Source organism: Ambystoma mexicanum, chromosome 8 (genome assembly GCF_040938575.1).
Source record: "Ambystoma mexicanum isolate Mex_15411 chromosome 8, UKY_AmexF1_1, whole genome shotgun sequence".
NCBI classification, from domain to species: domain Eukaryota; kingdom Metazoa; phylum Chordata; class Amphibia; order Caudata; family Ambystomatidae; genus Ambystoma; species Ambystoma mexicanum.
In genome coordinates, this window is record NC_090929.1 from 1,381,572,661 (window position 1) to 1,381,600,377 (window position 27,717).

A 27,717-nucleotide genomic window follows, 5' to 3' on the forward strand; every position below is an offset into this window, starting at 1 on the left:
AATTTGAACCAAATCGCCTAATGAAAAGAGTACAAAGGAAAGCATTACCCAATTGAAAAAAGTACATTAGGCTCCAAAAGAAATAGACACTGAAATTACCCGAGTGCAAAAGAAACGGGCGTGTCTGCTGCCCATATGCTTAACTCAAATGCGGCAGGCAGGGGTTTAGATAACCAATTACCCTGCATGTTCTCGGAACAGCACAGTTTGAAGAGGACGCACTACCACGCAAGCTCGGACTGGCCTACAGGGCAATAGGAAAATGCACAAATCCAAAATGCTAGTGCAGTCCAGTTTTTCTGGTCAGAGTGAGCCACTTTTTTGGCCACTGTGGGCCAGTTCGTTGAGTTACTTCAAAATGCAGCTAGTAGTTATGGCCATTGTTACTGAATAACTATTCTTAAACATTCACAATTGGCATCACATTTTTCAAAAAGCTTCCCCTTGAGTAGTACTCAAAGAGTCTGTCACAATAGGCATGAGTTGTCATTGCAACAGTGGGACGCTTTTTTATTTGGTGCACGATACAATGTTATGCCCCAGTCTGACCCTGCTACCACGTAGTACAGGATCCAGGACACCACACTCCATGGCCTTAGAGGTATCCCACCTCCAGGGCATGCACATCATTGCAGAAGGAAAAAAGCCTGCATTCTCCGGGGCCTGTAAACTGAGCAAGTGACTAGAATGGCAAGCCCAGGCGTACCCATAGCCATCAGCACGAAAGTGCCAGCATCTAGGGCACCCCATTCCATGTACCTCTCACCTCAAAACTGTGCGACGTGATCTATGTCAAGGTCCCAGCGATGCCAATGCATGGAGACAGTGAACAGAGCGTCAGCATGCAATAATCGACAATCTCACCATAAGTACTGTAAAATTGCCTTATAATTGGCAGGGGGCGGGGCAATGCTCTCAGAGGCCTGGAATGGTGGTGTCCATGGATATGGCATGCTGGTAAAGGGGGCAGCAGTGGTCCTAGCAGCGTTTGGGGTTTAAGTACATCCTGCAGAGAATGTTTTTTTATTTGTAGTGTTCGTTCTCGCCGCACATTGAATGTGTACTTGGAGCCACATCTGGATTGTGATAAGCAAGAGGGTTGTTGCCACTGCTGTTGCAGATTAGTTACCCATGGTCATGTGAGTGATCATCATAAGAGGTGTGATTCCCATAACTGCTGAGATGCAGTCTGCTCTTAAGTTCCATGAAATATCGCATTCCAAAATCTTCGTACAACAACAGAAAATCTCCTGTTAGCTCTCTTGTTAGTATGCTGTCCTCCCGTTGGGGTCAATTGATTCAAACGTCCTCGTTTTGGCCAGTATTTTCTCAGAAGTTCATCCTATCCCTTACTTCAAAGGTAATCGGGGCATTATCACTCCGCCCTCTTCATCGCAGCAGTTCGAACTGTGTATGGATATACCAAGTAATGGCAAGTCTTCAAGCGACGCCCACCGGCAACTACCCATGAGACATGCCTCAACCATGACCCACTAGAACACCATTTTCAACAGAAACTAAGCGCGCAACATAGTCGCAATCAATGCAATTGATGCAAATAGTTGTCAGCACAGAGCTCGCCAAAACTATCCCACAGCATACGTATAATGAAACAGCGTTGCCAATAGCTGACTAGACTGGTGGCTGTTGATGGATGAGGAACCACAGACAAGGCAATGTGCAGAACTATTAGAAGGAAAGCACACCAGTGGACAAGTAGAAGCATGGACAAGAAGAGTCCACAGTGAAAGTGCCTGAACTCCATAGTATCTAGCGACACTGCCCATAAGTCCCGGTGATGTCTAAGACCCACATACTTTACAACCCAAGTTTATGAAAGAAACTTTTTTCAGATTCAACTGTCCCTTAACATTGGGTCCAGCATGCACTTCTATTAAACACATACTAATAATAATAATAATAATACACAATAACACATCTTACAATGCAGCCCTGAAATGCACCAATTAACTGCCAACCACGATGTTCATACAAACACACGAATAACATATTTAGTTGAATTATGGAAGCTGATTTGTACCAAGAAAGAAACATGCATTTTTAACAACTTAAAGAAAAGGACCCTTTCCTTGCTTGGCATGTGCATGCTGCAATAATATACTTAGACGAGAATATTTAGCCAATGCTTTTAACAGGTGCAACATCCAGTCAAAGCAATAAACTACTACTCGTTTGAACCATATTGTGTATTTTATAAAATGACCCTCGGAAAACTATACACGGGAAAGACAACTTGTGAACGGAAACAACTTAATACAGAACACACTTCCAACATCCGTAACAAATGAGAGTCAAGCGTAGCACGTCATCTTCAAGAAAGTCAACATCCACTCCAAAAGACTAGATACAAGTTTACGACTCTGTCAACGTACTGGACATTTCGTTTAAATTCTATTTCACCAGCCGGGGTGAGAAAATGCATCGACTGTTATTCTTTGTTGATAAATATTTAATTAAAAAAGGGTTTCTTAAAAAATCAAAGAATACATATTTTTTTTATGTATTACTTTAGGCAGTCCTCAGTGGAGCTCTGAGTTCAGTCTTTTGTCTATGTTCGTATTTCTCTTTGAAATTATATACTTAAATACATTCTTACTACAATACACTTTGGCATTGTCAAACTGTTATTCAGTTTCATCAGAGCACAGGCTTTTGGTTTAGAAGAACATGTGTGGCCTTTCCTTTGTGGGGTAGATCAAAAAAGGAACTACATTTTCCTTCACAATGTTAGAGAATGTAGCTCTTTGCAATGAAGAGCCCAAAACTCTAAAACATAAAATGGTCAGTTGCAGAGACACATTTTCTTATCAAGATGAAGCAGCTCTGTATGGTGGCTTCCACAAAGAGTAACTGACATAATCTAAAATGGCCGACTTGGTTTATATTCCCTGACTGTCCCTTCCCTGCCATGGGAGAAAGGCCAGAAAGCACAGCAGTGTGTGAAAAGAGGCAGAGATAAAACTGCCAGACTCAATTCAAAATGAAAAAAGTGAGGGAAACGTTCTATCCTGTCAGGGCACAAGAGCAGGCAGCCAAAGAACACAAGGGAAATTGTATTTGACATCACCATGAATAGTTTCTAAAGCCAGAGAAACTGAGCCTTATGCCTGTTTATCTAAACACACACAATGAAGGCAGCTAAATCAATGACATTCATCGGAAGCGAACTGCCCATCTTCATTATCACTGGTGGGGAAAAGGTCACACAGTCATAGATATTTTCCTCCTTTAAATTAAAGTTTACATGCAAGAAATATCCGCATAAAATGTTGACTGCTTTTCTTCCTTCTGTGATAATGAACTTACTGCTCAGGGCTCTACTGCGCGTATAGCCTGGACCCACAAGTCAAATGAAACTACAGAATATCAGCTATGCTGCGATCACTTACTAGCATCCTTTGTTATGATCAGGGCCAGTTCATATTGTAAACCCCCTGCACTGCAAAAATCTATTCACAAATGTGCTGGAGGTGTACCCCCTTTTACAGCATCAAACGTCTAAGGGCTCAGGTCATCGTCTACCCCACTTATCCTACCCTTTAGTGCCACTTGGAGCACACTACTTAATAATAACATTGTTTGCCCGCACCCTTATCAGGGCTCTTTGGCTTGAACTCTCCTCGCATTCCTGCTCCTCTTCATCCATTTCCAGTTTCTCCACTCTTAACTGTCTCCCCCTTAGTTCTTTTTGTCCCCAAGCACCAAGCAGAATTCCACAATTTCCTTATTTTTCTTAGAGGCAGGGAAACCCCTCTTAGTTTTAGGGACTGAGAGGCATTTGTCCACCCCTTTTCTACCTAAAAACATGCCACCATTGTGTCTGAGCCTTACTTCTGCACCCTCACATCAGATTTCTTCTTTATCACCAGTTACTTTGGCACCGTCTGGTTTGGCTGTAAATAATTAATGGGCGGGCAGGGAGGTGTAGAGGGTGTGAACAGATACCCAAAAGGCGCCCTAGTGATCCCTCCAGTTAGGAGTTTTCGTAAGCTTGGATGGGATGATGTACAGGGGTTGCAAGATACGATTAAGACTGTGTGGCTCGTCCTAGCCTGAACTATCAGGGGTACTAATAAAGCCATCCAGAGCCAACGGATCTTTACATATCTACACAAAACGCTGTAAAACTGGCTTTTCTTCAGGAAATACATGGAATTAAGGAATAAAGCAGAAAGTTAACCTCCTAAAAGGAGGGGCACCGTATGCCTCATGCTCTTCGTCTTCAGGTAGGGGCACGTTGATATGGACCAGTTCTCAAATTCGAACATTCATATAGGGGTCAGGCATAGATCCATCATGTAGATGTGTTGCACTGGACATCTCGTTGTGGGGGAAGAATGTTTTTTTTCCATCAACAGGTATTCTCTTAATTTAGAGGACCATGGGTTCTTCAACCAAATTACAGACGGATGGCAGGCACCAGTGTTTATTATTTTGTATTTATTTATTTATTTATTTATTTATTGTAGGGAGACTTTATTTGCACCATGGACACAAATGTAGATATCCCTTGCAGGGCTCAGACTCTAAAATATTATCATCCAAAAGTGAAAAAGCGGAGGACCAAGCACCCTATCATCTAACATGCATAATCCATTTTACTAGAATTGATTTTATGTTTAATCGGAAGTGTGTCTACTGCAGACGTTAGCAAGGTATGCTATTTAGACAGGATTCACTTGGCTAACTCTCCTCTAGAGGTAGTGGTACAGTCTGGCCCAGGGGAGGCAGTGTGCCTCAATTGGAGCCTAAACGTGCAGGCTTTTGATGATGCTGCGTTTGCACACACACACACACACACACACACACCGAGAGACCAGTAGTAAATACTTGTGGCAAAATAAGAATGCGTGCATTAGAAGGGCACTTATTTGGGAGGTCTGTAGCGTGACAGTAAGAGGTGTATGCATATCCACCTCGTGTGGGATATCAGAAAAGGATTGACTTACGAAGTAAGGAAACTAATGTCCCTGCTAGTAGTCCTGGATGTCTGTTTTGTGGAACACTCCTAAGACCAGTGACAATTAAATGCCAAAATGGTGTCACTTTAAACCGCTACAAATATACTTGTTAAGCATGGATTTAATGTATATGATGGCAAAATGCATGCAGAAGTTGACATTGGGGGACACATGCTGGCATGGTTGGTCAATATGAATAAGGGACTATCAAGTAGGACACCTGGGATCAAGAAGGGAGACAAGTACATGCATTGTCTGTTCTGTATTTCTATTCTGGGACTACGTATAACTGGGGTAAGGTTAAATGCAAGAATTGGGATCTTCCCAAAAAATAAATGAATGAGAGTGTGAAGGATGGTTTTCCCACAAAGAAATGGTCTTTCCCACCAGATGCATGTAAATTCTCTAGCATTTGTCAGAAGTTGTCGCGCCTCGTCCGCCTTGAGGATTTTATGGGGATCCTGAACACTCTTCTTTATCTAATCTGGACTCAGGCTCTCAGAGGCACTGTACCCCTCAAATAACTCCATACCAAGTAATGTGAACTGATAGTAGTTGGCCGGGAGCACCAGAGAAGGATTCATGGGTTGGCTTGAAGCTACCCTTGGTTCCTTCCTCTTTGTCCTGTTGTTAACCTCTGTCACCCTGTATCATTCTACCTCCCGCTCTCTTGTCCTGCCTAGCGCCAACCTGTCCCACCTGAACCTTCCTGTTCTTTCTGGCTAGACTCCGACCACCCTCAGTCTGTGGTCTTCTCCGCTTTTCACTCTCATACTCCATACCATGCTCTTCCTAGTTGGTTCTTTGTCACTCCAAGAGCCTGAAGTTCACCCCTCCTTCTGGCAACTAGGTCTCAACTTCTCCTCTAGCGCCTTTTCTTCCATTGAGCAAACCACATTATCTGGCCTTATCTCCTGCTCAGTGGTTCCCACTTTCTTTCTCCACTTGTACTTCCTGTCGTCTCATTTTTCTCTTTCCACCTCCTGATGTTCTGATGCCTTTTGTTACCAGTACCTACGATCTAATCTTCCCAGTAGCATCTCTAGGGTAGGGCCAGGGGGGCACCTGCCTTCCCAACAAAGTTTTGTGCCTCCCCTTGTCCCACTCCCCTCCCCAGGTGGCAGGTGTTGGCCTGGTTTGCTGTGCTGGCTGCCTCTCCATGGAGATAGCCAGCACAGAACAGAACAGAAGGGGAATGCACTTCTAGGCTGACACCTCGCAACCAACATCATGAGGCCGTTCAACCAGCACTGCCCACTGTAGCTCAAAGTAGCTTGTTTCGGAGGGGGTGTTGTCATGGCCTGGATGCTGCAGGGCTTTTGTGGTGGGGAGTGGGAAGAAGGGCCCAGGTATGGGGCTTCTGTTCTGTGTATTAGGGGGACAGGATACCAGATATGGGGCATGCGCTCTGGTTGTTGGAGGGCAGGACGCCAGCTATGGGGCTTGTGCTCTGTGTAATGGGGGCCAGAATGCCAGGTAGGGGGCTTGTGCTCTGTGTAGTGGGGGCCAGAATGTCAGGTAAGGGGCTTGTACTCTGGCCGTTGGGGGCTAGGTATAGAACTTGTGCTCTGGTTGTTGGAGGGCAGGACGCCAGCTATGGGGCTTGTACTCTGGGTAGTGGGGGACATGTTGCCACGTATTGGCTTGTGCTCTGTGTAGTGGGGAGGCAGGATGCCAGCTATGAGGTGTGCGCTCTGTATAATGGGGTGCAGGATGCCAGCTATGGGGCTTGTCCTCTGTGTAATGGGGGCCAGAATGCCAGGTATGGGGCTTGTGCTCGGGGTGGTGGGGGCAGGATGCCAGCTATGGGGCTTGCGTCCTGCAGTAGTGGGGGGCAGGATGCCAAGTATGGAGCTTGTGCTCTGTGTAGGGGGGGGTAAGATGCCAAGTATGGACTTGTGCTCTGTGTAGTGGGGAGGCAGGATGCCAGCTATTAGGTGTGCGCTCTGTGTAGTGGGGGGCAGGATGCCAGCTTTGCAGCTTGTGCTCAGTGTAATGGGGGCCAGAATGCCAGCTATGGAGCTTGCGTCCTGCAGTAGTGGGGGGCAGGATGCCAAGTATGGAGCTTGTGCTCTGTGTAGGGGGGTAAGATGCCAAGTATGGGGCTTGTGCTCTGGGTGATGGGTGGCAGAATGCCAGGTATGTGGCTTGTGCCATGGGTAGTGGGGGCACGATGCCAAGTATGGAGCTTGTCCTTTGTATGGTGAGGGCAGGATGCCAGGTATAGGGCTTGTGCTTTAGGTGGGCGAGGACAGGATGTCAGCTATAGAGCTTGTGCTCTGGCTGTTGGGGAGCAGGATGCCAGGTGTGTGGCTTGCAATCTTGGTGGGAGTGGGCAGGATGCCAGGTATAGGGCTTGTGCTCTGGGCGTTGGGGGGCAGGATGCCTGTGCTCGGGGTAGTGGGGAGACAGTATGCCAGCTATGGGGCTTGAGCTCTGAGTAGTGTGGGGGCAGAATACAAGGTACTGGACTTGTACACTGAGTGTTGGGGGCCAGTTGTGGGACTTGTGGTCTGGGTAATGGGGAGGCAGGATGCCATCTATGGGGCTTGTGCTCTGTGTAGTGTGGGCCGGGATGCCAGCTATGGGATTTGTGTTCTGGATAGTGGTGGACAGGATGCCAGGTGTGTGGCTTGCAATCTTGGTGGGAGTGGGCAGGATGCCAGGTATAGGGCTTGTGCTCTGGGCGTTGGGGGGCAGGATGCCTGTGCTCGGGGTAGTGGATAGACAGTATGCCAGCTATGGGGCTTGAGCTCTGAGTAGTGTGGGGTCAGAATACAAGGTACTGGACTTGTACACTGAGTGTTGGGGGCCAGTTGTGGGACTTGTGCTCTGGTTGGTGGGGAGGCAGGATGTCAGTTATGGGGCTTGTGCTCTGGGCAGTAGGGCTGGGGGGGGGGCAGGAGGCCAGGGATGGGACTCGTGCTCTGGGTGGAGAGGGGCATGATGCCAGGTATGGGGCTTGTGGTCTGGGTAATGGGGAGGCAGGATGCCATCTATGGGGCTTGTGCTCTGTGTAGTGTGGGCCGGGATGCCAGCTATGGGATTTGTGTTCTGGATAGTGGTGGACAGGATGCCAGGTGTGTGGCTTGCAATCTTGGTGGTGGGAAGCACGAAGCTAGGTATGGGTCTTCTGCTCAGGATGGTGGGGGCAGGATGCCAGGTATAGGGCTTATGCCTTGTGGTGTGGGGGGGGGGGCAGGATGCCAGGCATGGAGCTTGCACCCTTGGCAGTGTGGGTAGGATGCCAGGTATGGGGCTTGTGCTCTGGCTGGTGGTGGTGTTGGGTCATTTGAGTTTGGTTTTGTGGGGCTATAATCTACACATGGTGACTCTACCAGCCATAAGATGGTATTATTGGCACATTTGAAGCTGCACTTGGCATATTATTGCAGCCCCTGAAAGGCTATACATTACTTATGGTGACTGACCAGGCCTATATTGGCGAATTTGAGGCTGCACTTATGCCAGCAGATGCCATACAGGAGCAGGCTTCAGCAAGGCTGGCATGGTACGGTTGGAAGTGGCATTATGCTGACTGTGATTAAGTAGAGTTGTTTGAAACTGGCAGGGCTGGTGGTCAGTCATAATTTCGAAAAAATAAGGTTGAATGACAAAAATGTCGGAAAAAAAAATGTCGGAATTCCGTTTTTTTAAATTATATATTTATTTTGGGGTCCGGGAGTAAAAAAAAGGGGGTAAAACAAAAAAAATAATCCAAAAAAATTGACTTTTTTTTTTCTACATTTTTTTTCTCGAAATAATGCCTTTCGACATTATTGTTTTCGAAATTATCACTAAAACCGGCAGGGCTATGCTTAACTAGCAGCTGGCACATTGAGCGGAGCATTGCTGTGTTTAAGAGACCCATGGTGTATTTAAACGTTACCCTATGTAGGTTGACGTTTGTATTACCAAGCAGCACGGGTCACCCTGAATTGATAGCACCCTGCATGATTTTGGCAACACTAAGGTATACTTTGAAGTAACCTGGCCTTTTGATGGTAACACCTTGCAACTAATTCTGTTATATGCTGGCACTTCCAAACCCAACACTGTGAATTGCATGGTGTCCTGGCACAATACTAAAACTGGTGTCATTATACTGAGCTGTGATGCATAATTGGCATTGTACTTAAAATTGACTCCCTGGCATCAGAATTGCTTGTTGCTAGGTTTTTTTTAATCCAACTTTCCCCACACATTGTTCTGTAGAAATGCATACTTTTTATTTCACCTGAGTCACTTTGGGCTACTTTGCCCATTTCAATTTGGGAACAGCATTCATAATGCCCATTTATAGGTGGGCCCCCCTACTGTTGCCTGTGACCTCTACTATGCCCCCCTACATCTGATTACTGGAGACGCCACTGAATTTTCCCTCCTGATGTTATAAACCTCTTCTGTCTCTTTTGCCACCACCTTCTTCTGTTCACTCTCCCTTTTTCATATCGCCACCTCCTCCTGTTCTCTTTTTTCACCACTAACATCACTATCACTTTCTCTTCTCATCATGAGGTGACCACCTTTTCCTCTGTCTCCTTCCTCGTGACCTCATTCTGTTCTCTTGATGCTATCCCATCTTCCTCAGTTTCCTTTCTCAGGATCTCCTTCGGTTCTCTTGATGTTATCCCTTCTTCCTCAGTGTCCTTTCTCGTGACCTCCTTCTGTTCTCTTGATGTTATCCCATCTTCCTCAGTCTCCTTTCTCGTGTTCTCCTTCTGTTCGCTTGATGCTATCCCATCTTCCCAAGTCTCCTTTCTCTGGACCTCCTTCAGTTCTCTTGATGTTATCCCTTCTTCCTCAGTGTCCTTTCTCGTGACCTCCTTCTGTTCTCTTGATGTTATCCCATCTTCCTCAGTCTCCTTTCCTGTGACCACTTTCTGTTCTATTGATGTTATCCCATCTTCCTCAGTCTCCTTTCTCATTGCTCCTTCTGTTCTCTTGTTGCTATCCCATCTTCCTAGGTCTCCTTTCTCTGGATCTCCTTCCGTTCTCTTGATGTTATCCCATCTTCCTCAGTCTCCTTTCTCATGTCCTCCTTCTGTTCTCTTGATGCTATCCCATCTTCCTAAGTCTCCTTTCTCTGGACCTCCTTCTGTTCTCTTGATGTTATCCAATCTTCCTAAGTCTCCTTTCTTGGGACCTCCTTCTGTTCTCTTGATTTTATCCCATCTTTCTCAGTCTCCTTTCTCGTGACCTCTTTCTGTTCTCTTGATGTTATCCCATCTTCCTCATTCTCCTTTCTCGGGACCTCCTTCTGTTCTCTTGATGTTATCCCATCTTCCTCAGTCTCCTTTCTCGTGACTTTCCTCTGTTCTCTTGATGTTATCCCATCTTCCTCAGTCTCCTTTCCTGTGACCTGCAGCTGTTCTCTTGATGTTATCCCAGCTTCCTCAATCTCCTTTCTAGGGACCTCCTTCTGTTCTCTTGATGTTATCCCCTCTTCCTAAGTCTCCTTTCTCTGGACCTCCTTCTGTTCTCTTGATGTTATCCCATCTTCCTCAATCTCCTTTCTCGTGCTCTCCTTCTGTTCTCTTGATGTTATCCCATCTTCCTCCGCCTCCTTTCTCGTGACCTACTTCTGTTCTCTGTTCTCTTGATGTTATCCCATCTTCCGCAGTCTCCTTTCTCGTGACCTTCTTCTGTTCTCTTGATGTTATCCCATCTTCCTAAGTTTCCTTTCTCTGACCTCCTCCTGTTCTCTAGCGCATTTTTGCCGGTAGTACATTTGTCTAGGTATATTACATGATGCATGGTATAGAATCCAGAATACGATGAAGTTGCAAAGTTGGGATAAAGATAAAATACTGTATACAATTGTGGTAACAGATTGTTATGAGCACGGGTATCGCGATGGAGAGGAGTCATATGTCATATTACTGGTCCGAGTCTTTAAGCCAGCCTAATTCTCAGCCATAGAGTGGATAGCCTTGATCAAGATGGCTGTTCCCCCCCAGATTATATATTATCCGGTCCATTCCGGTTGGAACTCTTGCTCAGCAGAAACCTAGACCATGTTTTCGAGGGGAAAAAAATAATTTCTGACATGCAGAGATGAGCCCTCACTATGTTAAGAGTTCAGGGGTTAATGAGGGTACCTCAGTCTTTACCAGGTAAGAAAGAGTGGTTATTTACATTATTCCCAGGTCATAACAGTGTATGTGTATGGATGAGGTTTTGCAAAGAATGGACCTTTTTTAGAGAGTGAGAGGGCAGTGTCTCCCACTTAATATATATGATAGAGTGACGGCATCCGCCTTTGACATGTTTAACTGTACCATGGCGTTGTTTCTCCTTTACACAGGTCGGCACTTGGGATGTGCGCGCGCCTTTGATGGCTCAGGCCAGGAGTTTGCGCATGCCTGGTTTCTAGGAGACATTCACTTTGACGATGACGAACATTTTACAGCTCCAAGCAGCGACCGTGGCATCAGTCTTCTGAAAGTAAGTCATTCAGCACCAATTAACAGAATGCTTGGTGGCAGTAATCCGAAATGTGGCCTCTGTCGCCTCTCAGTTTCAGATGCTGCCAGGGGCGCGAGTACGGGGGGGTCCGGGGCCCGAGCCCCCCCCGTCCCCCCCGGCCGGAGAGAAGTGACGCAGCATCGATGGCCCTTTCCATCGATACTGAATCACTTATCTCGGGCCAGGTATAATCGCGAAAATGTGCGATTATTAAGCCCTCCCCTCTAGGACTCATTGGTGTATGGTCCTGGAGGGGAGGGTTTAGGCGCAGCGGTATTCAAACTGGGGGGGCGCGTATCCACAGTTTGAAAAAAACAAAAAAGGATAAATGACCAAAGGGTCGGGCTGTTGCTTCATTAACAAGCAGCAGCCCGATCCACGGCCCCTGCCACACATGCTTAGTGCGACAGGGGCCGGGCCTTTGTGAGGTCTCAGGCTCCATTAGGAGCCTATTTATGAAGACAAAAGAAAAAGCACACACCTTCTTTTGCCTTGATGATGGTTATCACGGCGAAAGAATGCGTGTGCTTTTTTTTGTCTTCATGAATAGGCTCCTAATGGAGCCTGAGACCCCACAAAGGCCCGGCCTCTCTCGCACTATGGGTGGTGGCAGCAGGGTCAGATTGGCCCCTGGCTGGGCCGAAATCGTCCCTGGGGAGTAAGGGCCGGTTTCAGGCCATGCTTGGGCCGGTTTGAAAAAAAAAATCGGAAAAATTAATTTTTTTAAAATGTATTTTTTCAGTTTTTATTCTTCAAAAACCTTTCACCCTTCTTGGGTCGATATAAGTACACCAACACAGGTTGGGTGATATTGTATGCATATTTGTTCTATAAAGAAGAGCTTAAGGGTAAGTGCTATATAATACCATATTATCATGTGGCCTTGGACGTCTGCTTGGAGTCACAGTATTTTGACAAAATGGATCTATACACACAGATATTAATGATACGTATGGTGATCCATTCTTGTGTGAAATGTATATCACCTTAGTGAAATCATAACCATATTTTTCGTAGTGTAGTTTACTTAGGAACAATGCTATTTGATGCCACTTCCTATTTTGTCAAGGGGTGAAAGGTTGTGTTTCATCGCTTCCCGGGATGTCACTTTGGTGTGGGGTCAAATTACATCACTTGCGGTGATATCATCAGAGGTCAAGTGTCGTGAGGCGAGGGCTGGGCCACTTTGTTGAGGCGAGGGGTGGGCCACTTTTTTTTGGGTGACCGGGCCTACTTCTTGTCCCAGTCCGACCCTGGGTGGCAGTGTCACAGAAGTGCTAGAACATATTTGGGCACAGGCACCTAGTGTTTTACAAATGAAGCACTTGGTATACACATGCAGTTGCAATTAAATGTTCATTAAAAAAGTATGCCCTCAAGAGTATGCTATCACAGAGAAATGGGGACCCCAAAGCCAGTTCAACTACCCACTCCAGGTTGTGCTACTGAACAGGTAGATGTAAGTCGAGAGCCAACCAACCTCTTTCTCCTATCTGTGCTACTGTACCATACAGATTAGGGGGAATCGCTCTCCTGCAGCCTCTCTCCCAGTCATCGATTCTTGATGATTTACTGGTGCAGTCACAAAAAAAAGATTTTTGGGGGGTTCATCTTGTTTACAAAAGTAGCGCATTGCTAAAACCCCCTGGCTGCCAGTTCATTGTCCTTGGAGCGTCCCAGGCTCCCTACTCCCTGAGAGCCACCAACCTTGGGTGCTGTTTTATAACAAATGAAAGACGCAGACAGAACAATAACTGTGTGAGTCAACTGAGAGATGAATGCACTCATGCTCCATTCATAGAGAAGCTTTGAAAATGTAGCTCTGACAAATCAGAGAATCACGGGGGCAAAGAAGCACTGCACATCTCCGCTCCCTCTTCATGGGTTTACGGTTGCCACCTGAAAGGTTTCCAGCAGCTAACATGCCATCCTGTCCCAACTCCATGCCTCGTGTCCTATTCCCTGGTCAACCAAACCCTGTGAACTCATAGGCCGCATAAGACCCACAGAAGTCTTTTTACCGCCCGTCCTGAACGTTTCTTGCACTAGTGCTATTAACGCGTGCAGCTCCAAGGTATAATATTAACAACCAGTGGTTGTGGGTAACGGCCGGTATAAAGTCTCTATTTCAGAGCCAGAGTCAAAAGATAAGGTGCTTGTGGCAGTATGGAGTTCCAGGCCTCTGCTTGGACGCCGGGTTCTGCAACCTTTAGCTCTGCAGATGTGTTGGACTACAATGCTCATCAGCCCCAGCCAGCATAGTCAATGGTGATGGATCATAGAAGTCGTAGTCCAAATCATCTGGAGAGCCACATGTTTAAGACCCCTGGCTTTAAGGAACAGGAAGTAAAATAATCCATGAAAGTAACAGGAGTATGACGTTCCTGGATCTACATGGGTAGAATAAAAGTAGACTAGAAGAACAGCCTGGGGGCATCAAGTTTATGTAGGATGGAATGATAGGGGTCTGAGTCACCTGAAACCTGGTAATCCACTTTACAATAAAAGACAACATGGAGAGAGGTGATGTCTCTGTGTGGCCTGTAAATCTGCTGAGATACCACCAAACTGTACTGCCATTACTGCCACTTGGTCTGGCGGTATTACTGCCAGATTACAAGTGGTGGTAGGCAGTGTTAGTCCCCATTAATTGGAGTCCATAGGACTCCATGGTGGATTTCAGCGGTATTACCCCCATAATCCCAAAATTCTCTGTAATTTTATGCAAAGCTGCATTTTGTTTTTATAAGGTTATTTTACTCACCGAAGGCTGATCAAGTGTTTTAAGTCTGGACTTTATTAACTGGGTGCTTGTAATTGCAGCACAAGCACTCTTTACAATTTAAACTAGAGGTGTGTTTACAATGCTGATTGTTCCAAAATACATCTCCTAGTGTGCTGCTTTGGGTCAGGTGGCCCCCTTTAAGCTGTACACAATGATACATTGTCTGGTTGACATACTATGTGATTTGTGTATTTTATAAAGGAAACTAAGACCACTAGAACTCACCACCCCAGAAACTCCCAATCCCACCTTTGGGGGCATTCCTGTGGACATGGGAACACAGAGGAAAGAATGAATAAAAAAGTATTTGCCTTCAAGAGGAAGCTAGACCTTTGCAAAAGAACAGTTGCAGCTGGGCAAGCCACCTAGCAACATTAAGGTCCATCTTTGATGAATACTTCCCTGAAGTAAATGCTGGCATTAATGACTGGGTGATGCAGACTTTTCTGGCAGAGGAGGTGGTGCATCATCCATTTGATGCCCAGGAAGAGCTGATTGAGGTTCAGTCAGACACTACTCTGCAATCTGAATTTAGGAACATTGCAGTGGGTGAATTTTGACTGAAGGTAATCCTGGAGTATCCTACATTGGCATAGTCTGCTATACAGTCGCTCTTACCCTTTGGGTCTTACTACTTGTGCAAAATAGGCCTTTCAGCATTGGCTTTTTACTGACTCCTTCATTTTTTTAATAAGGGGTGTTTCAAATGAATGTTGAAGACCAGGAAAGTGGGAGTTTTTAAAACATGTAGACAACCATGGCTACAACATTTAGATGCGAGTGCTTCCATCAGTCCCAAACATCACCTGGGTGCAGGGTGAGCCTGGGTAACTGCTTTTTAACATTGTACATTACTTTACCAGAATTTCTGGTAAACTACAATGTTAAAAGCAGTTAACACTGTTCCCCCCAAGTCTGAAACCACACTTGATTGCATTATACTTCAGCCAGGATTGCATTATACTTCAGCCAGGATTGCATTATACTTCAGCAGCACATCTGATGTGTCCACTGAAAGGTTTAAGATTAAGCTACATCCCTAACTCTATCTGGTTACCCAGAGGTAACATCTTAGCAAATGTCACTTGTGGCTGGCCAATCTACAGCAGCACTATTGTAAGTTTGAATTGTTGATGTTTTTCTGAACTATGGCGCCACACACGTCTTGCTTGGTAGTTTTTAATGGGGAAACGTCTTTACTTCTAGTTTCCCTTGAATTGGGAACTTTTTTTTTGGTGGTGGTACTCCACCTTGCAGCTGTACCTTCTGTTTAGCAAGCATTTCATTCTCCCATCCTAGTTGTGTTGATGGACGATTATAGAGCGGTGGAGTAGGGGCAGTGATGTCTTACTGGAATGCAACTCGAAGGCTTAAATCTCCTTCTTTCTTGACTTTAGTATATGCAGTGCATGCTAGCCAATGTTTCCACTGTTCTGCGCTGTACGCGCCAACACCCGCCCCCCCCGCGCGCCGTTGCACCAAGTTGGCGACTACATGCAAATTTGCGGTCATATAACTGCCAGTGATATCACTTCCTGTATTTGGCCCCCCCCCCCCGGGAAATTCATAAATCGGCTCCCCTGGATGCTGCTCAAGGTTGACCTTTGCTGCATGTGGCCTCTCTCGCCTCTCAGTTTCAGATGCTGGTTGACCTTTGCTGCTCATCTCCTGACGCGCCTTCTAGTCAGTTGTCTGAACCTGTTGGAAGACATGGCACTACTGGACTTGAGTAGAAACGTCGCCTGCAAGGCGGGTTATGACTTTTCCAGCGTGCAGCAATACTGCTTAAAGCAATAGCCCTATCTCGTTCCAAAGGCGAGGAAAAGAACAATTTGCCATCAAGTAAATTTAGGGTTTTATATATATTCTGATATAAGAGGGCCTGCTGCTGGGTACAAGGTTTGTATGGGACAAGCTCCGAAATTCCCAAAGCGAGAAGTTACAGGAGTAGATGGGTAAACCTTGTTTGTAATGGCACTGTATTATCTTCGCATCCTTGGTTCTAGATAGGTTTGGAAGAAGATCAATACACCTTATGTGTGTTGCCAATTTTGTTTTTTATTGTTCACGGGAGTGCTAATGGTTATCTTAGTATGTATAGTGCAGATCATATGTGAAAGAGCCAACACGTGTTTCGACCGAAGTCTTTATCAAGGTGAGGTAAATGGATTGGGGAAGTCTTTGATTAAGGAAAGGGTGAGCCACTGGGTGGTTGGGGTGACTGGTCCTTCAATAATAAGGTTGAGTAGCCACTGAGGAGCCGAAAGATTGCCGCCATCGCACAGCCTACGTCACTCCGCCTCCGGCTGGGATGGCAGAGATGCTAGTCTGAATACACATTCCAGGCAAAGCAAAAATGAATACTGGTCTCCAGAAGTAGCAAATATGGCACGTCAATAAAAATCTGAGCAACTTTAATGACAGGTTTGCACAAAACAGCAGAAGGGGTAACACTAAAACAGAGTGGGAAGATTTGCAATTTATATACATAGCTGGGTTACAAAATTAGTAAAAGGTTTTCACAATGTATTTTACAATCCAAGGTCTATTTCCAATACAAATCGAACACTCAAGGATTTTCCAATATAGCAGCTTTAATGCAAAGATCCTCAACCTTTTTCCTTTCTGTAATTAAGAACACTTCGGACGTGTATGACTTGAGAGTTTCTTTTTACCCACAATCTATCGCCTTTTTTCAAACCACACAGCTCTTGGGGCTGCTGCTCTGCACGTGGCAGCAGAGCACTCTTTCTCCTACAGACCATCTTAATGCCAAAAAATACAACACATGAATGGAACGTAAGCTCCCTTTTGTGGGGTTATACCAGGTTTTTCACCAAAATGACACTACTCACAACTTGCAGGACTCCTGCACCAGCCCCCCAACGCTTTACACCGCTGGGGCAAAAGCTGACCCAGAATCCTTTGCAGCAGAAGTGAATACTAATGAGCTTTATTTACCAGAAAGTGATTAGCAGCAGAGTAAGCATATGTACACTTGAGGGTCACACAAGGCCTAAACACGGGATGAATAGGCCCACACCACAGGGAAACTGCCTAAAACAGTGTTCAGAACATTTGAAAAATAATCGTCAACAATACGGCCCATACAGTACAGCCAGGACCTCACTCTTTTCTCACCACCTCTCTTTCTGCGTGGTGTGACTGGGGGGGGTGGGGGGGGTTGCCTGCTGCGGGCCTTTCAGGCTTTCTTTCTTCCCCCTTTCCCCTTCTGATATCTCTCTGGGGCTTCTCCTCTCAGGGCCTCCATCCCTTGTGAGAAAATGATTAGGTCTTCCACTAAGCTCCTTCCTTGGGACAATACTCCCAATCCTGTGCCCAGTACACTTTGTACGGCTCACCCCTTGCTGGAGGTTAACCATTTCCTGCTAGTATGTGCCTCATAATCCTCGCTGCAGCTGTGCATTCTAAGCACTGGTGGGTCTTTACAGGATTCTTGTGCCTGTACCCATCAATCGCAGCTTATGTGGGTCTGAATTTGTTTAATTAATTGCAGTTTAACCTGGGTATGTGCCCGTTTATATAGTGTATCACTTATCAGTGCTGCAGTGCTGCCTTCCCCTGCCTGTGTGGCAGGTGGATGATGAAGCCTGACACTTTCCGTGTAAATTAATTCTCACCATCAGGCGGCGCTGTGACCGCTCACTGCATTGAGTGAAGTTCGTTTTGCAGCGTTATTGAATGCCCCTCACCGTGCCTCACCATACTGCGTGGGCCTTTGGTGAATTTCACCTCACAACTCAAATCACTTCCTAACTAACTAGCAGCTCTGCGGAAATGACACAATGCTGGCGCCGGATGAACACTGTCGCTCCCCAGTGTCTCTGTGAGAGCGCCCCCTCAAGTGCTCACAATTGCATCGCCGGACCCCCACTACGGTGGCCAACTCACCCGGATTTCGTGGGATTGTCCCGCAATTGGGGACTCTGTCCCGCCGTTTGCAGAGTGGCTGTGCGGGACACAGGTTGTCCCGACTTTCGTCAGGACAACCTGCCTCCAGCACAGCCACTCTGCAAACGGAAGTGGCCATGTACCCAGCACGGCGCTGCCGCCTGCTGCTTCCTTTCTCTGGGCGGCTCTGCAGCCCTGGCTCCTTTTGAGCAGCAGGTCGAGCTGTAACGCTTGACACCTGGCTTCATTCAAATGCTAATGCTATGTTCCTGGGTCTTGATAGTCATGTTTGCAGTTAAAAAACGTAACCATCACCTCCCAAGGACAAACAATTTGCATTTCAATTAAGCAAGGAATTAAGAGCCATTAAAAAAATGTAAATTTAAAAAGGGGCGGTCCAAACGTGAATAACGTTGTGATGTCATCGCCGCCTTGTGGGCTAGTGTCCCGCGAAATACTATCAAAGAGTTGGCCACCCTAACCCCTACAGAGGCCCGGCGCAACTGCTTCCCCGGGCACACAGATATGCTCCGACAGCTGCCACGCGTTGCACCTTATAAAACAAATTGTTTGTTCCTGCACTCCTGCACTTATAAAAGTGAAACATAAGTCTAGTTCAATTACCATACACACGCAAACTCTTATGTAGTAAAAGTAAAGTACTTAACTGCTGCTCGAGCAGCAAAGAAAGAGGAAGGACAAGAGAAGGGCATGAAGGTTATGCAGTAGCAGAGAGAGGTTTGGACAGAGATCTCACATGTTTTCAAGTTATCATCAAAAATGGACTACAAAAAAAGACTATTTCTTGGGAGATGTAGTTTTTATTGTGTTAATTTTATATATATATTGATATGTTTATAATGCTGCTCAAATTTTTTGAGTAAAGGAAGAAAGCATAATCCGAGCCTCCGGAACAAGGAATTGCACGTTTTTATTGATGGAAAACCACTGACATTGAGCGCACAAGTGTGAGGGGATACGGCTGTCCTTCATGTTTATGAATGGAATGGTCTCTGCATCACAAGGGTAAAAGACAAAAACGCCTTTACTGGAATTCAAATCCCTTTTTGACTGCCTCATTGCACCCTATGCAGGGCTCCTAAAAGTTCGCTGCAGAGTGCAGAAACTATAAAACCATGCACTATGTTGAATGAAATAACACAATTATGTGCCATAATTGATTTTAAAAAATGTTAAGTATTTACATACATGAAAAGAATGCTAGGCACATTTATAGTTATTGAATGGGCATTGGAAATCCGTTCAATATAAGAGCACTGCTTGCCTACACTGGGTTACACCTCATAGCACATTGATTCACTGGCGTGGTTTCTCTCTTTGCAGGTTGCAGTTCATGAAATTGGGCATGTGCTGGGCCTGTCACACATCTACAAGACAGGATCGATAATGCAACCCAACTACATTCCGCAAGAAGCGGGCTTCGAATTGGACTGGACTGACCGAAAGGCAATTCAAACGCTATACGGTAAGGAAAGGCTAAAGGGACAGTTAACCGCACCTCATGCACATTAGCGGGGTCCAGGTGGGATAAGTGGGGTCTCGGCAAGGGCTCCGGCAGTAGGCATGTGTTGCTCTTCATCCTGACGGACAGGTAATGAGGACAGGTAATGAGCCTGGCCGCTGCCGTGCTAGCTTGCACTGTCCTTTCTTAGTGGTGCCTGCGTACATTAACTTCCGGGACACAGAGGGAGTTTGTAAATACGAGGGGTGCCATTTATAGTGTGGTAAGCCATTTGCTATCGCACGGAAGACTGTTTCTGCAAATGCATGCTCAGAACTAGAGGGCTATCAGCCATATTTCTAGCTGTATTGTTACTCCAACCCCCTGTCCTTCTGGATGGCTGAGTTCTGGCCTAGTTCTTTGGGCCCCTTTACCATGCCCACCCACTCGGTAAAAGATCTGGGTGTAAAAATTGCTTCATCCCTTTCCATGGAGGATCAGGTTGCGTCTGTCTGCAGTGCTGGCCACTTCAAACTAAAAATCTTGCGGAAAGTTCTCCCTTTCATCCCAGCCCAACTTTAGGCTCTGGTTGTGGCTGCTTTTGTACTCAGTGCAGTTGATTATTGTAAATCGCTCTACCTGGTCAACCGCTCGCTATCTTACGAACCGTCTTCAGCTCCTCCAGAATGCGGCAGCTAGGTCTGTTATTCATCCTTCTCTGTGTGCACATATGTCCCCTTTACTTCGACAGCTTCATTGGCTTCCTGTTGAGAAGCGTGTTCTCTTTAAGCCCTTATGCTTCGTCCATCGTGCTTTCCATAAAGTGGGGGCAGAATATCTTCAGGCTAAGTTCCTTCCCTATGCTCCATGTTGTCTTCTCCGTTCCCAGTCTGCTTTTCTGGTTCATGTCCCCCCGGTTCAGACTTTATCGTGTCGGTGGGTGCGCCTTCTCAGTTGTCGTGGCTAAAGCTTGTAACGCTCTCTCCTACTCTATGCGTGCTAGCTCTGATCACTTGTCTTTTCGCCAATCTTTTAAAACTTTTCTGTTCTAGGTCTTCAGTCAGTTGTATTTGCCTGTCTAGCGCCATGGTCCCTTTGGGCGTACGTGCACTCTATAGGTTCCTCTAACATAACACAGGGGTCGAGCTGCCATTTTAAGACAGCTCCTTTATACTGACCAGGTAGTACACAGTACATGCCACCCTTCAATTAACACTAGTTCTTTCGTTGAAAGGGAATATAAATTAGATTGCGTATATCATAAGCAAAACCCTGCACGCATATTCATAGATTCTACAATTCTACATCTCACATGATGGAAATAAGTAATGTGACTTGCACAATGCCCTGAAGATCATGTTTAGGCTGTGAAAAAAATACCTCAGAGACATTAAGGGATGAAAAAGTGACTGTGCATCTTGCACTGTGATCTTCCTGCCTCAAACTGTGTAACGTATGTAAAAAAACATGTGTGCTGCCCTTATACTCCTGAATAATGATAATGTGCTGGTGTACTTGGGGTTGGAAACATTATGACGAATTATAGATAGGTACCTATCAGCTAGGTGGATATATGCCACAGAGGGGTTCAGAGTGATGTCTGATAGACAAGAGCAGAGTTTGCGATGTCTATGTTGTTATCTGGAACTCCGCTGTGGAATACTGTCTGTACTTGAAAGCTATCCACCTATAATTGAATGTTAAACATTGGAAAAACCTCCTTAAACCAGCCCTAGAAGTCTATCCTGCCGAGGCCCTCTGAGCCGCATTATATGGAGCAGAGATGTGGGGCCATAGCAAAACTTCAGCTCTGGCGGTAATCGAAAAATTAAATTCCTAAAGAAACTATTATGGGTATCAAGTAACTCCCCAAACATCTCACTGTGTATGGATTTGGGACTTATCCCCATTAACGACCAAAGTATTACTAGACCCTTACTTTATTGCGTCCCAATATGGTCATCCGCCTCACTAGAGAAATATAGAGTAGCTCTTAAAGATCTCCTTAGCAATCCCAGCGTACCTAGTCTCCTCTGGTTTAGGCACATCTTTCAGTACCTGAAACTACTTAACCTAGAAAATGTGTAGTTTCATCCCGAAACTACACTACCGTATCTGGCCCTGCCACTAATTTTAGCTAACTTAAATAGTCCAAGTTAATGATTTGTCTTCGTCTGGTCTCCCCTCCAGTTCATTCAATAACTCCTTGAATTACATGTCTTCTTGGTAGAAGAAATAGTCTCTGTGATCAACTCTTGTAGTTCTTCAAGAACACTTTTCTTTCTCATGCTTTCTGTGGTCTCGTTTTTAGAATGTTCTCTAAGGTAATAGTCAGATTTTTAGTAGTTTCTCCCTAGGTCTTTCCTCTGGAAGTACTTGGTTGGGGTTTTCCTCTACCCCTTTTTAAGCTTCTATTATCAGTAATATTCAATCTTATAATGTCTCTAATGTGACCCCATATCAATATATCCCAGCTGTATTGATTCAGCACCTCTATTCAAGACTTTTCAACTGTGGGTTGAGTATCTCCTTGCTTATTGGTTATATACCACTTGTGAGGACTCAGCCCTTCTTTTCTAGGCTCTTCACTTTTTACTTGGCTAAATTGCATATTTGATAGCTCATTCTTTGTACTGGGATAAGGTAACAACTTCATGTAATAGCTCTCTTCCCTCTTTGGACACTCGTTATTTGTCTCCAACTCCCATCACATAACTTTATACCTGCTTTCTGGTTTGTGTAACTGGGGCAAGGTTTCTCCGAGTGATAGCGAAATCCTGTGGGCCTCCAGCTTGTCCCAGTCCCCGAGGTACCTCTTACTTGGTAGAGGCCGGTGGTTGAGTTAGGTGCTCGGTTGTGACTGTTCTCTCTCTCAGCTTCTCGCCATCACGTTCTCAGGTCCACATCAGGCTCCTGCTTTGCACGGGTTCTGCTCGTTAGAAGCGCACCTCGTATCCTCCATGGGCGGTATCAGCATTGTTCTTGGGACGTCCTGCCATCGTGTGGTGGTCACGCCGCCACCGTGTTGCTTGCTTCTCTCTTGGGCGACCTGAGACTCTTCCTGCTTCTGCACATGCTGGTTCTCCGGCATCTCTTCCTCACGTTATCTCCCTCTCCACAAGTTGTGGGTTCTGCAACTTGCTTGGCTCCACCTACTGCCTCTGTATTGATTTTGGGTGCTTCCCCTGCGCATCAGGTTCCTCTCTCCTCTTCCATCTCGGTGCAGTTATATATGCATTTTGAATTAAATAGACATCCTCCGTTTCTCGTGCCATTGGGTTTACTCTTACATTGACTTTAGCCAAAGACAAGGATACCACATTCTTAGGCTTATCAGGTAGTCCAATGTATGCCATTACATTTGTTGGTGTGGGGAGTGCCTCACAGGAACAGGAGTCCTTGTCCCCAAAGGGGGAGTCTCTCCCAGTGAGTTCCCACTTGCCTTGACTCCTAGGGAGGCTTTTGTGGAGTGGGCTCACCTCCCTAACCTCTCAGGGGGGCTCCCACTTGGGGAGAAGGGACGACTTGGGGAGAAGGAACTTGCCAGCCAAACCATCTCGCATCGAGCCCTCAGCCTCTGCCCACCACCACGCACCCACCTATATTGGACATCATTCCTGACTCGAGTACCCAACCGCTTAGCCCCACAACCTGTCTTAAGGCTGCATTGATCAACACTAGGTCACTTACGGCCCACGCACTCGACATGGCTGACCTCATCACAACTCATGACCTGGACTTCATAGCCATTACTGAAACTTGGCTCCATGCTGCCTCAGGACCCCTTCTAGCCTTAGCTATCCCTGAAGGCTACACTATTATTAGAAGTGACCGTAACACTGATCAAACTAAAGGAGGCGGTGTGGCCATTATTCACAAAACCTCCATTAATCTCCGCCTCTCCGCTCCCTGCCAAATCACCTCAGCAGAATTACTCACAGCTAAACTATCCATCACCCCGAACCGGACTATTACACTCCACATTATATACAGACCTGCTGGCCCACTATCCACGTTTGCCGAGGACCTCGCCCATATCCTCACTGACAATACCAAGACCAAGTCTCAAATCATTGTATTAGGTGATTTCAATCTATGCTACCAAGACCCTAAGGATGCCTCTGCCCACGATGTCAACAACCTACTACTCAACCTAGGCTTCACACAACGGGTCACTATGCCAACTCACTCCAAGGGCAGGACTCTCGATTGGATAGCTGACTTAAATTGTGACACTAATGTTGAATCCAATCAACCATGTGCATGGACCGACCATCACCTAATCACCTTCAGCATCCCTACTAAAATCATCCACTCAGTTCCCAATATTGCACCTGCCACCACCACATGAAATAAGCGCAACATAACTTGCACCAAACTACTCCCACTCATCCTCCCCACTCTCAATGACCTCTCATCCTCATGCTCTGATCCTACAGTCTTGGTAGACAAGTACAATCAGACCATGCTGAAAGCCCTTGATCTTATCGCGCCTTCCAAACTAAGAAACCCCAAACATCGGGCCCATCTCAACTCTTGGTTCATGCCACAGTTGAGAACCCTACGCAAGGAAAAAAGGATTCTTGAAGCATGCTGGAAAAGCAATCCAACGGAAGCCAACAAAGCAAGTATTTCCGTAGCTACCCTAAATTACAAAGAAGCCATACTTTCTGCTAAAAAGAGACATACAATAAACGCATTGAACTAGCCCAATCTAACACCAAGGAGTTATTCAAAATCTTAAAGGAACTGGAATCCCCTGCTACTCCTCCAGACACCTGCTCCAAAGACAGCATCTGGTGTGCCAACATTCAAAAGGTCCTCCTTCAAAAAATCATCACCCTCCAAACTAAAATGAACAGTAAAAAAAACAGCTTGCAGTCCAGTCCGCAACATTTTACCCCTCGGGCTAATATCGATTGCAACATTGAATCCTTGAAACCATTTAGCTTCTCACCCCTTTCCATCATTGAAGTCGAACACATTATCAGCAACCTTAAACCCTCCAATTGTCAGGGAGACTCATGCCCTGCTGCCATTATTAATGAGGCCTCGCATAACTTAGCCCCCTTCATCACCACACTCATAAACTCTTCTTTCAGCTCTGGGATTGTCCCATACAACCTCAAGGATGCCTGGGTTATTCCCCTCCTGAAAAAACCCACTTTGGACGTTAACATACCCACTAACTACAGACCGATCACCATGGTCCCTTTTCTTCTAAAAATTCTCGATCGTGCTGCATACCTGCAGATCCAAGATTATTTGGAAAGCAATAATCTCTTGTGATTGAGGCAATCTGGTTTCCGTCCGCGATATGGCACAGAAACTGCTCTTTTAGACCTTAAAACTCAGATTGAAGACCTAAAAGACAAGGGCAAACTGGCCCTCCTATTCCTCTTAGATCTCTCTGCGGCCTTTGATTTGGTAAATCACCAAATCCTATGCTGCCACCTTAAAACTGCCGCCCACTTCTTCGACAAAGCTACAGCTTGGATCACCTCCTTCCTGGATAATAGATCCATGAGGGTTTTCTCCCCTACTGCCACTGCTGAACCCTCACCAGTCACTTGTGGAGTCTCTCAAGGATCTTGTGTGTCCCCGACACTCTACAAAGTATTCACAAAACCCTTTTTTGACATCTTGGATCTACTGGGTATCACGTACACCAACTACGCCGATGACACCCAGATACTTATCCCCATTACAGGAGACCACAAAACCGACTCTCTATCCATCAACGCCATTTATCAAGTCATCCAGGCCTGGATGGCGCAGCATGAATTGTGCTTAAATGACTGAGCTCCTCATCCTTGGCTCCCACCAAAGACTTAGCAAACCTGACTCATCGTTTAAATCCTTCACCATTGATGGTAACCCCATCAAAGTGGCTAAGGATACTAAAACGCTTGGTATGTACATCGATGCCACCCTCTCACTATCCAGGGAAACCAATGCAGAATCATTGGCAGCATCATACACCTGCAAGCTTATCACAGCATGCCGCCCCTTCCTTTCACCAGCCAACTGCACCACACTAGCTAGGACCTTGGTCCTATCCAAAATTGAATATTGCAATGCCCTCTATCTGGGCACCAACAAATGCAATTTAAAAAAATTACAAATCATTCAAAATAATGCCATCAGAGCAGCTCTAAACATTCCTAGGAACCTCCACATTTCTGACTCTAGACAGAGTCTTCGTTGGCTCTCCGTCTCCCAAAGAGTCTCTCTTAAAGCACTTGCGCTCACACACAAAGGCCTAGCCAATCAAGCGCCTAGCTACCTAGCCAGCAGATTTACACTACACACCACTGCGAGACCACTCAGAAGTACCTAAACCAACTGCCTCAACATCCCGCGCTTCATCCTCCAAAGATCTGGTGGATGCAGCTTCCCAGTCCTAGCAACTAAGCTATGGAACTCGTTACCTAATCCGCTTAGAGCTGAATCCTCCTTCATGCCCTTCAAGTGCAAAGCCAAAGCTTGGCTGTCTGCCCATGACTTGCCGTGACTCTACTCCTATTGCCCCTATAGTCATAATTTTAGCATTAACGGCCTATTGTTATAACCTGCTCTTTTACATTTGTATATTTCCTGTATAATTTGTATATTTTGTATATTCTGTTCAAATGCTTTGTCTGTACCATGCCTGAAACTAAGTGATGCGCGTGGATGCCCTTGGGCCTGGTGCGCTATATAAATAAAATAAATACAAATACAAATACGAGTATCTGCGATTCATCATAGCATTCAACTACTGGCAAAAACAGAAGAAATCTGCATAAAGGCTGATTCAATTGACATTATCTACGCAGGATCTACATTAATTGAAAAAGTTTGACAGTTTGCTGGAGGGGATGTAGAAACTAACATAACACTCTCAATAACTAAGACAAAACTAGGATACTGCTGTTGGAACTTGCATGACAAGATGGGATTAAGTGGGGAAGTTTGGAATTGGCTTGACAATGTGGGCATCAGAATGCAAATTAATAATGAACTGGTAGGCTGGCACATTGAACTAAACTCTGACGTATTTGAGAGTACCATTATGCATCTCAGGAGAATAGGAGGCAGATTGCAAAATTCAGCATATTTGATCAGCAGCAGTCTCAAATATTTGAGCAACCCTTTGATATTAATAACATATTTGATCTCCTTCCCAAGCCCATCCTTCAGCATTAGATCACCTTCAACTGGTGATGGTGTCTGGGGGAGAGGAAAGGGGGAGGTTGGCTACGGAGCTTTGTTACTCAGGCGGATGTCAATGTAGGAACCAGGAGTCTGTGTACTTAAAGTGGTGGTGCTCAATCAACTCTGACTCCAAAGAGCACAAACCTATCATGTTTTCAGGATAAACACTGAAAATGTCAATAATTCACCCATTTGGATCCATTGAATACAAAAATATAGCTCACGAAGATTAATTTTTGATATCCTGAAACCTGACCTGTTTGCAGCCATTAATAAACCTGAGTGGTTCACCCCTGGACTAGAGGGAGCCATTGAGTTCCAAGTGCAGGTACATTTTCAGTTTGCTCCTGCATACATTTAGTCTATCGTTCTGTGCACTGTTGAAGAGAAGCTTCTGAAAAGAGTGCTGCAAGAAGGCCTGCCCCCAGACAGCCCTCCATTCAAGGGGCTGCAGCTTCGGCTCACTTGCAGCCCATGAAGTTTCTCCCAGTAAGCTGTGATGGTGGGCTAGTGCAGCCAGTATAACATGCAGACCACCATGCTTCCGGGGGCATTTATTTAACATACTTTGGTTTTTGCCTTTGTAGCATCAGAAAGTAAAAACAACATACAAAGGATAAGTGAATAAAGGGTAACAAAGAAATGGAAAATGCATTGAAATGCTACTGGCTAATGATGATGAAAAAAGTAGGGTTCTGTTTTGTGCATAGAAGCCAGCAAGTTGGGCATGGACTAGAAGGACAAATGAAGGACATTTCAATAATAGAGATAAAATGTAAAGTATCGAACAGGGGTGTAGACCCCAGGTTCTAGCCAATTTGAACTTGTTTGAGGTGCCTGTGCCCCATACAATGTTCATCTTTAATATGACATGGTTGGTTCAGGAATCCTGAATGGATTATGTGGCAGTG

The 27,717-nt window shown here is 45.7% G+C and overlaps 1 protein-coding gene across 1 annotated transcript in view; it reads left to right on the plus strand.

The window, feature by feature from the left end:
• The window catches only part of MMP21 (matrix metallopeptidase 21), a 105,690-nt gene that overhangs the window by 9,702 nt on the left and 68,271 nt on the right, over positions 1 to 27,717 (plus strand). Inside the window, exons 2-3 of the mRNA XM_069611507.1 lie at positions 11,290 to 11,429; positions 19,492 to 19,633. Coding sequence (XP_069467608.1) covers positions 11,290 to 11,429; positions 19,492 to 19,633 — 282 coding nt within the window. The remainder of the gene's footprint in view (positions 1 to 11,289; positions 11,430 to 19,491; positions 19,634 to 27,717) is intronic.